Source organism: Notothenia coriiceps, unplaced genomic scaffold (assembly GCF_000735185.1).
Source record: "Notothenia coriiceps isolate Sejong01 unplaced genomic scaffold, NC01 NC01_scaffold00004228, whole genome shotgun sequence".
Lineage (NCBI taxonomy): Eukaryota > Metazoa > Chordata > Actinopteri > Perciformes > Nototheniidae > Notothenia > Notothenia coriiceps.
Window position 1 is genome coordinate 1,478 of NW_011336929.1, and position 12,360 is coordinate 13,837.

Sequence of the window (12,360 nt, forward strand, 5' to 3'; positions counted from 1 at the left end):
TAGCTTAATAAATGCAAATGAGAAAATTACCTTTTTAATGTATTAGTACATTTGTCAGCTCCAATTCAAAACACTTTTTAACAGATTACAATTTTTATTATTCAAAGATTATACAAACAGTTGAATTCAGATTGCCGTTTTTCTCTTACTGTGACATGGATCTAGCATGATATCCTTTTAGTTGATGTATCCTATTTAGAGTGCAACACCGGCAGTAAACTGTACAGGTAGACCAGCTACAACACAATACAAATATCATTTTAAAATCTTAAATCACTTCTTTAAAAAAAAAAAAAACTGCACACGAAGTAAACGTTTAGAAGCATTCATGCACCAAAAGGGCCAGGACCCCTCTGTTTCCGGGCTTTTATTTTGAAACACCGGCAGGAACTTGAATTGACGCATTGTAATTGGAAATAGTGAGCAGTAAAAGTAAAAAGCAGATTGGTTTGTAAGACATGACGTTTGTTAACTGATTAGTGCTGAGGAAATGTAAATAATGAGTGTCCCGTGAGACATTATAACTAACTTTTTATTAGTTATATTCCATTGTTGCATGGACCATATAATTTGACTAAAGTACTTTTTCCACTTCTTGAATATGATCTAACTCAAAGTAAATGTGAGCCCCTATTTAATAGTATAAAAGGAGCACATTAGAGTGGGAGCTAAGTGTTTGTCTGCCTCTTCTTCAGCCTCTCTGTCTCTTCTGCCTCTGTTTGTCTCCATTCTGTTTCAGCCTCATTTCACTTGTGTCCCACTGCTCTCATCACTCCTTCTCTCTCCTGTGCCACTAGATCCTCTATGGTTTGACTGAACCATCCTAAACATACATGCATGTCATATATGTGAATTATGAACATATATATCTGCAGATAATGGATGTATGTTTCTGTTTGTATAGTAACATAATGACTTGTTGTGATGTTATTTTGCATGGTTAGTGTTGATTTCCATGCTAAGAGCGTGGGCAGTAATCAAGGGCAAGTAGGGAATTCATTTAATGTTAAACATTACGTTCTTTACTTTTTACATTACAAAGGGGAACATTTTTTTTAGAATATATTTGAATGATAGCCTGCCTTAGATGTTACCATCCAATAATGTGAGCTAATGACAAATACAGAATGTGTTCCAGCATGATGTCTGCCAGCATTAGGCTTCCCTCTGTGTTGTCAGTTTGCTGGTTCTGTGTCTGACCGCTCCCCCCACCTGCAGGGCGTCCCTGTGGAGCTCCTGTGTGGTCCTGCCCCTCCTGGCCCTCACCTGGATGTCGGCCGTCCTGGCCATCACCGACCGGCGCTCCGCACTCTTCCAGATCCTCTTCGCTGTCTTTGATTCGCTGGAAGGCTTCGTCATAGTGATGGTGCACTGCATCCTGCGCAGAGAGGTATCGCACCACCAAATGTTCCTACACTTATTTCTTTCCTGGTTTTGTTTGAGGCAGAGGTAGAATAAGTACTCTTAGAGGCCATATTATGCTTCTTGGGGTTTTCCCTTCACTGCAGTGTGTTATAAAGGTTTGGGGACATGAATGAATGTGAAGGCTTTTAATGTTAAACACTGTTGCATTGATTTCATTGTCACTATAGCCAGAGGTTAAATTGGGATTTGATGTGGGGGCCACCACATGAGAAAGTGAGAACATAAAAATAGAAAATATTAAAAACTGGAATACATTTACATCTTAAATTATTAATATATGCATACATTTTTTTCACAAATATCCAACCTTCAAACTGCCATTTTAAATCAACATTGCTCTGCACACTTACGAACAGTAGAAAGCCACTACTTGAGTAATAATATTATCCTATCCTTAAAACCCTGCTTTGGTTTGCTCTGGCGTACTAGAATAGCTTCAAATATGTGTGTGGAAATCTCAGTTCATTTGTAGGGCTGCGCAATCATGGCCAACTGTATGCTGTAAATCTCACTGTAAACGTTCTAATCATCACCACGTTCAGTGTTATTATGACTGATCATAACTCAGCTTTATGCACGCACATACGTTTAGCATGGTTTGAGAAACGGGCTCCGTGTTACAAGACGGCGGGGGGGGCAGCAGTGTAAACCTCACGATCGGAGCAGAGACACACGCTCACTAAGCCGACAAACTATAGCCGGTCGCAGACATCTGCTATTCAACAGTAAAGTTAACATGGGGTGAAGAAGGGCATGTATTATGACATCACTTGAAAACATTCGGCAACGTCTCATTCGGCTAGAGACGTTGAGCCTCTTCTATAAAAGGCCGCTTCCAAAGTATTTGCTGGGATGTGAGGTATGTAAATATCCTGCCAAAACTAACAATAGAGTCTGTGCTTCATTCCAGGTTCAGGAGGCAGTGAAGTGCCGGGTGGTGGACCGCCAGGAGGAGGCTAACGGAGACTCAGGAGGATCCTTCCAGAACGGCCATGCTCAGCTCATGGTACGGACCACGAATGTGTTTGTTGTTTGCACCTCTCAGGATTTATTATTCAATATTGGCAGTGTGCACACTTAATTCACTATTTCTTGTTGTGTGTCCACAGACTGACTTTGAGAAAGATGTGGATATTGCTTGCAGATCAGGTAAGCTCCAGTGTGTGTGTGTGTGTGTGTGTGTTTGTGTGTGTGTGTGTGTGTGTGTGTGTGTGTGTGTGTGTGTGTGTGTGTGTGTGTGTGTGTGTGTGTGTGTGTGTGTGTGTGTGTGTGTGTGTGTGTGTGTGTGCATGTTTGACTTTGGGGGCTGTTCAGAAGCTACAGATGTCTCTTTGTGCCTCCTCTCTGTCTTCTGACTGCTTCACATTCCTCTGCGTTGTCGGAACAGATGTGCAGTGTGTTCCCCCTCCGTTCTGAACTCGTGTCTTACAATCAACATCACAGCCTCCCTACGCCGAGGAGCTGTTGTAAAAAGAAATACGGAACATTAATGCTGCAAAAGGCAGTTTAGCCCGGCTGATGGGAGTGGGATGAGCGCGTGCTGAGCAGTTATATGAGCAGTTATATGCAGATAAATAGGGCTGTCTCAGTGCCGCTGTATAATTAAGTCCCTCCCGACAGAGCCGCATCAGATAGCGGCTCGGCTCTGATATCCGCTGGGAGTGAAAATCTGATTATCTCTTGAGACAGGATATCAAGGAAAGCATCTGGAGCAGAAAAGCTATTGAGACACAGACATGCCTGATGGAGAGGAGAGTGAAAAGAACAGAGACATTACTGTTTCTTCTTCTATGTCAAGTAGGAAGGGGGGGTCACAGAGAGCGGATATTTATTGTTGTTGAGGATAAAGCCTCCATGTTGTTTACCAGCACGGACGTGCTAAGGGACATGCTACCATGAGCCAGCAGCTGTTACAGTGAGATGAGATCAGGTCACAGGGTCAGCCATTATGGTTAGGGTTAGGTTTGATCATCCAACATCAACAGACAAATATCCAGAGAAAAATACATGAAACACAAACAACAAACATTTAACATAATAGCACAATTTATCGGATGATATCAATGTTATTGTATTATTGCTTTAGATGACCTGTCTATTACAGGGTGTATCAATACTGCTTTTTTACCCAGGTCTAGTAGGGGGTTGCTTCTGTAACTGTCAAACATAAGGTTGGATTATTGAAGAGGAAAGGCAGGCAACAGCTGTCGGGCCCAAGAAGCCATGTCAACAGATACCTTTACACACTGAATTTTATGAAATACATTTCTATTGAAATTGTTTCCTTGACAACATGTGATATTGATGCATAAAGTGCAAAGGGGCCTCCAAGCAGGAACATCTGGTCCTGGTTCAACTCTGTGTTTCTGTTGCCTTCAGGCACCACGAAGCGCTCATCTCTCCAGGGGGAGGAGAAGGCCTCCTCCGGGACCCTCACCCATCAGAAGGGGTCTAACTTTAACACCCTGCCTGCCAGCATGGCCAAAGTGCACCTCCAGAATGTGGCCGACTACACCAGCCACACTCTGACGCTGCGCAGGGACAAGGGGCCCGCCAAGGGGATCAGCACCGAGCTTCCGGGAGCCAAGTCCATCTACATCTGTGACGGAGAGCTCTTCAAGCAGCTGGACGGAGAGATGCCGCGAGGGACCGGGGAGGGCAGCAGCTCCGAGGGTCCGGGCAAAGGCCCCGGGTACGTGCATCTGCCGGGAAACAACACCGGCACCCTGAAGCTGGCCAAGGGGAAAGAGGAGGCCAAGTATAACCTCGGCATGGAGCAACTGCCTCAGACCCGGCTCATCCACATGGCTAACCCCGTCAACGGGGAGCCCATGCCTGGCTTCGGGCTGAAGAGCCTGCCTGCCGACCAGATCAGTGTGTCGTGTTCTGACAGAGACTCACCTGCACACAACCTGCAGAATATGCCCAGAGACTCGCAGGGAGCCAACAGCTTGTGTGAGGGGGGGGAGTCTGGACACTGCGCTGTGATGTCCAAGAGCGAAACCGTGTCCACACTGTCCATGAGCTCACTGGAGGTAAGAGCACTCCACTGATCAGCATATCTTTATCAAAGTAATGCATTTTCAGCCTCACATTTCATACTTTCATTAATGTTCTGCTAAACCATACATTCTCAAGAATCAAGCCTTTTTTAAATGGTTTATATTCAAGATAACCACAGCGTTTAAATACTGCTTCATTTTAAGATAAATAACTTTTACATCATTTACATAACATGTGTCTTAATTTCCACTCTCAGGGTCATAACAGTTCAACTGTTGATAAGCATCAACTGCTGTTTCTTTTCCCATCCATATATCAATGTGAACGATGCCACATATCATGCCAGCTTACTGTTTTATGTAGGTTTATTATTTTGCATGGACTGCTGTCATTTATACAGTAAACGTCAGTCACAAGTTTGCCATTTATTTATATTGTATTTATATTTGCCATAGGCTGTTTGAGCAACACAGCATTAGCACACCATCCATCCTAGGGAAATTATTCATTAACTAACTTGCTAGGGAGCCTCACAATAACAAACTGGATTTGAATGATTATAAATAAATAATAGGATCATTACTTAAAACTCCACAGGGCAGCACTGTGCTACATTTCTTGTATGCTTAGATTTTCCCATCTCCGCAAAGAAATAAGGCAACACATGTACTTCATTCAAAACAAGGAAGTATTGCAGTGTCAGGGTATGCTCTGTAAAGAGATGGCTTTCACTCCGCCTGTACTCAGACAGTAGCGTGAGGATGAGCCGGCAGTGATCGGCACTCAGCGGCCGACATCTGCCTGCTGGTGTCTTTTCACTTCCGGGCAAAACACACTTCCGCCGAGTGAGGCGGCAGCTGCAGCAACCGGGCAGCCTGAAGGTCAGCCTGAAGGTCAGCTTTTCCTTCACCACTCCGTGATGGAGGACTTAAAGGTCGTTCGGTCACAATCTGTTAGTTGCAAACTTGTGCCAGCAGGGTCAGAAGGACCAACAGCAGACCTTGTTTCCCACCCTCATGACTCACTGCTCTCCCTGGGTCTCAGCAAAACACCCTCTCTTCACTGGCTGATATGGAGATGCACTGTGAAACAGTTAGGAAACACTCGAGCGTTTGTCTCTTCACGAGGCACACAATATCAAGACACATCTTTAATCTCTCTGTCTCATCTCCCCCCAGAGACGAAAATCACGCTATGCAGAGCTTGACTTTGAGGTAATTTTAGTCTCTTTGATTCCTACAGAGCTTTTTAGATTTATCCCAAAAAGCTTTTCAGACCTCTAGATGCTTGCATACATTTATCAGATTTTGTCAAAGCTTGAGTATGATACAAACACATTAAATGTGAAGGGGGCAAAGTAGAATTGATGCTGTTTACCTTAACGTGCAATATCCCTGTGTAGAAGATTATGCACACCCGGAAACGCCACCAGGACATGTTTCAGGACCTGAACAGGAAGATTCACAGTGCAGACAAGGATAGAGAATCTCCACCTGTTGATGCCAAAGCTGCCAAAAGATGGAGTGTGTCCTCTGCCAGCAGCGACAAGACCAACATGAGTGTAAAGAGTTTCACTTTATTCTGTTCTGCCCCCCCTCTTCCTATATCAAGTGTTGTCCTCCTTTTCCTCTTATCATTAGCTCAAATCACCACACTTGAGTGGAGTTTCCTGTTTAATTATTAGTGCAGCCATTTCAAAGATTGCATTTTTTATCTGCCAACAATGTCTGCGCCAGAAAAATGAGCTGAGGGGGCATCAAGGGAACTAATTGTGGGTGAGCATACAAACCACAACAGTCATTGTCACTCCAAATGTGACTAATGTTTCAGAGTATTTCCAAATTGCACAATTTGTTAGAGCTTGTTTCAAAGCCTCACAAAAGACAGACTTATAATTATATAGATGAGCTGCCAGCGTGGGCTCTAGATAAGTACAGACTAAAGTTTTCCTACCCAGCACAAGACATATTATTTTGGATTTGGTATATTCTCGACAAACGATATTTATTCAGAAATGTCCCTTCTCCTTTCTTTTATTGCACACAATCTGCATCTATGCATGTCGTGTGTTTCTAGTATCCAGTGGGAATAGCAGAACAGACAGGACTGATTCCACTACAGGATTATGTCAGTTTAAATTACCTCAATTTACTTTTGGTACGGGGAATAGCTGCAAATATTTGAATAATAATCTCAATGATTACCACAGCCAGATGGAGATGGAGCCAGCCAAGCAAATCATAATTAAAGATACATCTCTTCTAAGTTAAGATCATCATGCCCATGCAAGTCTTCAGTTCAGTCAAATGAATAAACACAACTATTCCTCCTTACATTTCCGGTAAGTTAATAATGTGCTGCTGAGATTCAAGACATCAGTGAAGGGTTAAAAAAAGTAGGTTAGGATCGAATTGGTTTAGTTACAAACAGCAGGCACAAAAGGAATCCATGTTGGCTTTCTAGCTGCATCCATTCCATGGCAGCATATTATTTCCATTTCCTTCCGCTGCAACAGCCCCTGATCTCCATTTGTTTCACAGCTTTGGACTCTTCTCTGGCATAGGTCCGAGTCCAACTTCACAGATCAACGGTGCCGCTAATAGTTTTCAGAACACAGATATATATGTTAAAGTCCTGCAGCATCACACAGTGTTAACTTCCTTTCAGAAACAACAACATGTTGAGCTCTGCAGGAACAACATGTGTTGCCCCAGCCACAATCACTGTTGCATCCCGGTCCTAGTAAATCAAGCAAGTTACGTGTATATACTAACTTTGGATTGAACCAGCAACATCCATTGTTGGTAACAAAAGAATAGTTTAAAATGTATGAGATTAAATGTATGGGAGTAATTGTAATGTGTATTTGCTTTCTTGCTGAGAGTCAAATGAGAACTCTGTATGTTTCTTATGGATGGAACTTAAGCTAGGAGGTGGTTAGCCTAGCTTAGCATAAAGACTGAAACAACAGGTAATGAGTCTATGCTGAGTCTATGTGGTGACTCTTGGAAAAAAGTGATATTTTCCAGTGTTACCAGACACTTTTTTAAATTTCAAACCAGCCTGTTTCTTCCTGTTTCCAGTATTTATGTAAAGCTAAGCTAAGCTAAAAACAATAGCTCCAGCTCCATACATCACACAATGAGAGTGGTGCTGATCTTCTCATTTAACTCCAAGCAACTGATAAGCTTGTTCTTTTTTAACTGTCAAACTTTTCCTAAAATACATTTAATAAATTGCCACAAGGGCGTGAAGTTAAGTAGCTCCACCAAAAGAACTCACATTACAGCTTATTTGAGATGTTCTTTATCTCTGAGGAATAAATCCTTTGTCCTCCTCCCATTAGGACAAGCAGCAGACCCCCAGTAAAAGGGCGTGGGAGGGCATCAGGAAGACCCACTCTCCCCCCTCCTGGGTGAGGAAGGACCTGGAGACGGTGGCCGCCTCCCCACTGGAGCTGCAAGCTGTGGAGTGGGAGAAGACCAGCGCCACAATCCCCCTGGTGGGCCAGGAGATCATGGACCTTCAGACGGAGGTGTGACCACCGCGGCCTCACACCCACCACTTCCTGTTTTCCCAATGCGCTCAGACAAAACAAGCCGACACACCACACACACACTGCCCTGCTCAGTATTTCTAATCAAAGGCTGCTCGAGCCAACTGCGAGGATGTAAGGGGGAGGAGTGCGGGGAGGAGAGAGAGGCGTCGCGATATCAGAAAATAAATTCAACCCACTAAAGAGAGGACAGGATAATGACCTCTCTTTCTGTGTTGTCTCATTTGATGTTTGATGTCTGCTCATCTTGTAAATGGTCTCAGAAACCACAGACATGCAGACAGATTACCCAGGTCAGTTACTATATGAGCATCATATGTTATAAACCACATAGCAAAGGCAACGTTTACCCCTGTATCAAATGAATTTTATAATCATGGTTATGTCTTTTTTTCGTTTGAGAGTGTCGTTGCATCACTGTTCTGCTCTCTCTCTCATGATGAACGCTGTCAGGCTCCAGATGCCTCCGGACTGATTGTTTCGATCTCAAAAGGAACAAACAAGGCAGACTGCCAGATATTCAGCCATGTGGCCCTTAATGCAGTCGTCGCCCCCGCCCCACACACACACACACACACACACACACACACACACAAAACTCTCCCCAATCCTTATGGCTCCAACACTTTTCCCTCCTGATGGGACCAGTTCTGCGTTGCAGAGACAAGCAAAAGGAAAAGGAGGTAAAAAAATAAATACAAATGGAAGACGTTTCCCTGATCAAAATGGAACGTTGCCTTCTCATCGATGGACACCTTAGAGAGCAGTTCAGCGCTCTAATTGGTCCTCAACCTCACAGCGACATCATGGACGCCATCAGTGTGCCCAATAGGACCCGCTCACTACAGACACAAGCTGTTTGACTCTCTCCGTGTACAAGCAGGCTTGGTACAGTCCATGCAACATATGACGGTTTCAAAGATGCGAAGGTACTCGTGTGTGTCAAGTAGTGGAAGATGAGTAAATGACTAAATCTATAAATATATATGGTATGATTAAAGGCGAGGATGTATATGAGGCAGAGGTCATCAGAGGTTGCCCACAGAAAGCACAAGGCTCACTTGGAGTCCTGATGTACAGCATTGTAATTATTACAACAGAGTTCTACAGAATGGATTTTAGCCTATAAATATCTTTCTTACTGTGCTTGGGGATAGTTGTTATCATTATTATAAATATGAACTTGATTATTCTGATACTGATCCTCCCATCCCCTTCTCGTCCTGTCAGGGTACTGGACTATACGAGTGTTCTGTATCACAATGTAACAGTGTGTGTTTTGATATTACCGCCAGTCACTCCCTCAGATCTGTATTTGTCGAAACCCTGACCTCCGACCTCTGACCCAATGATCTGCGCCCCAACCTGCCCCCCCTCCTCCCCTCACTGCCCTTCTTAATTTACTGGGGTCGCCTCTTTGTTAATGTACAGTTTTCAGAGCACAACATGAATGTGTCTTATTTCTAATAAAAGCATATCTATATAATAAAACAGCAGCCGTCCTCTCGTTTTCTCACATGTATTACAGATGATGCATCACGGTACGCACAGCCTGATGTTAGAGGAAGTGTACTAGGTATTACTGTATAACAGCGTCACAGGAGCATAAGAAGAGAAGAATCTTACAGCAGGATGTACGTTTGCAATTAGAATGCTATACAGTCACATTTCAAACCTACAAAAGATTAACCTTGACCTTAAAAACGAACATGTACAACCCAGATTACTAAATGGTCCCAACAGTTTGATTCTATTAGTTTAAACATTTCTTGAATATGTAACATACCATAAATAGAGACATTCGCTAGCAGACATAACATTACACTACAAAAGGAACTCTGAGAAGTTTAGGCTTTTTCCTAGCTGTATGTGCGAGAGAGATTAAGACGCATTAAATGACTACTTATTGTGAAAGATACTATATTTAGTAAGCTTCAGAGGACCGCAGTGTCGGTCCGAGCGCTGACCTTGGACCATGATATCGATAACATCACTATCTTCTTTAGGTATGTTATTTTGAAAGATGATAAAACATAACAATAAAATACAAATCACAATATAAATGTATGTGCAAAATAATAAATAAGGTTCAAATTAAGACTTGTAAAAGAAAAAGATAGCTCATTAAGTAATGATTAAATGAAGATATACCATTAGAAAAATGTAGACATTGCAAAGGGGGACAACAAAAAGGCCATAGACTACTAATAAAGATGTAGGCAGCCATAACTAGTCAGATAAATAAATGCTAAATAATATATCACTGACAAACTACGTTGTATGCTTTATAAAAGCAAATGACCTCAGGCACATTACCTACAAGAACCAATACATTCTTATTTGCACCTGCTTTGATTATCTTTGTAAAGCAAAGAGTAGTCATTGTAAATGTAAGGTCTTCAGGGGATTTGTTTTTATGAAGAAGGTGATAGATCACTCACTGGTAGTGACATTCAGTACCTTTAACTGCACCAAAAATATTCAATAATAAATAATTTGACAGCTTTAGATAAGTGGACAATAAATTGACACACTGAAATGATCTTTGCTGAGATGTGTTGTCTAATGACAATACATGGTCATTTGATGAATGTGTTGTTGTTCTTAAGAGTAAATTATGGTTGATTTAGAGTCAAATATATATTCTGTAATGACTATAATGTCTCAATAGAGCGGTGCAGGGATGACGTATTTGTGTAGGCTGACCTACAGTAGGAGTTACAAGGGGTCCAATGAATATATTTTCCATTGGTATTCCTATGACAAATAATAATAATAATAATAAATGGGATTTATATAGCGCTTCTAAATAGAAGCTTCAAACATTCATGAGTACTTAAGTATTTCTTAATTACTTTCCTAATTACTTTAACTTGTCTTAAACACAGATTCAGTTTCAGGCAGCTTCCGAAAAAACACAATAAATGATTTATACTGGATGGCTGAAGATGTTGTTTTAAGTGTTTATCTTTCACCCACCATCCATTCATGACTGAGTGTGAGAACACTGTTTGACCTTTGTTGCAGATTCCCAGCACTTTGCTTGGAACGCTGACGCCTGTCATGAAGGCTGTGCGAACACACCCACATTCTCTCTGCACTAATGAACTCCTGACGCTGTATTAAGTGTTTGATCTTCGATGACTTCACTTGATTTTTCTTTCTTCAGAGGCTCATTTTCGGCCGCAGTGCCCTCAGTGGTGCGGTGATGTAGCATGAGGAAACAGTGGCCTGTAACATCATTAGTTTCCATCCAGACACATTAACCTCACGTCGTTAATCAGCCCATCAGCACACATTAGCCTCCACTGTGCTGTCCTACACAGGCTGACACTGGCCATTAATGCACTCTGATAACGCTTCCTGACACTTGTCGCTGATCTCTTCATGTTTCTGTGGCTGGAGGAAGAGCAGGATGATGATAAAGACGCTGCTACCATCCAACATTTAAATTAACTTTACACGGAACAACAGGGTTGATTCCGTGTCACTGTGGAGTGGACCCACTGACTAAACAGAAAGTACTTTTCATGTCAGGTAGGCTGAACTACATGGAGCTTCCAGGCTCTGACCATGATGCATGAGCAAGGGAAAAGCAGGACACAAACAGAAACAAAGGCGAGGATTAAGTGCATGTGTGCAGGAGGGGGGGGGTTTATGGGAAACAGTGGCCGTTTCTCAATCGCAAGTGAAACTGCTGCAGAGCAACTATTTCAAGTATACTACGTCATCGAGTGGCGCCGAAGGACTGTTTAAATGTATGTTAAATGCATATACTGGTTAAATGCCCAGCATTCTGCGCCACTCTATGAAATAGTATACTTGAAATAGTTGCTCTGCAGCATATGTACTCGCGATTGAGAAACGGCCAGAGCCCTGTACGACGAAGCCAGTTCAACAGACCCTGGATATGTTTGAGTTATCTGGCTTAACTAACCCTAACAAACACAATCTCGCTAAACGGTCCTACAACACTGGTTATTTCTTATTTCTTTATTAGGATCCCCATTATCACTAGCATGAGCATTGGCTATTCTTCCTGGGGTCCTCACACACACACACACACACAACACTTACATCAACACACATACAACAAAACAAAACAGCTCATCATTTCATGGAATTTTACAGTGTTGTATGAAATGAAAACTAAAATGGTCATCCAATTATTGCCATCCTAAGGCCAAACAAAAGTAAATACAAATAAGTGTACATAATAATATATACATACATAGCCACAGGCACAGTTCAAAGGTACTTTATAATACTTAAATACTTTTTTAGCAACCTTTTGAAATGTACTTGAGAATGTTCCTGAATGATATGGACGGGTAAAGAGTTCCAGCTGATCATGGCTCTGTACATGACTGTTTTCT

At 42.3% G+C, this 12,360-nt stretch overlaps 1 protein-coding gene across 2 annotated transcripts; it reads left to right on the forward strand.

Moving 5' to 3' along the window:
• Window positions 1–251: 251 nt before the first annotated feature.
• Window positions 252–9,475, forward strand: LOC104942160 (brain-specific angiogenesis inhibitor 1-like). Of its 2 annotated transcripts, XM_010767358.1 has the most exons (7): window positions 257–1,390; window positions 2,336–2,431; window positions 2,535–2,574; window positions 3,805–4,460; window positions 5,607–5,642; window positions 5,831–5,989; window positions 7,775–9,475. In XM_010767358.1, exons 1-7 carry the CDS (start codon window positions 1,271–1,273, stop codon window positions 7,967–7,969), a joined length of 1,302 nt encoding a protein of 433 aa, XP_010765660.1. In that variant the 5' UTR covers window positions 257–1,270; the 3' UTR covers window positions 7,970–9,475. The 2 variants fall into 2 exon arrangements, with proteins under 2 accessions (XP_010765661.1, XP_010765660.1); XM_010767359.1 differs by lacking the exons at window positions 5,607–5,642; window positions 5,831–5,989 and having other exon boundaries at window positions 252–1,390.
• The last annotated feature ends 2,885 nt before the right edge of the window (window positions 9,476–12,360 follow it).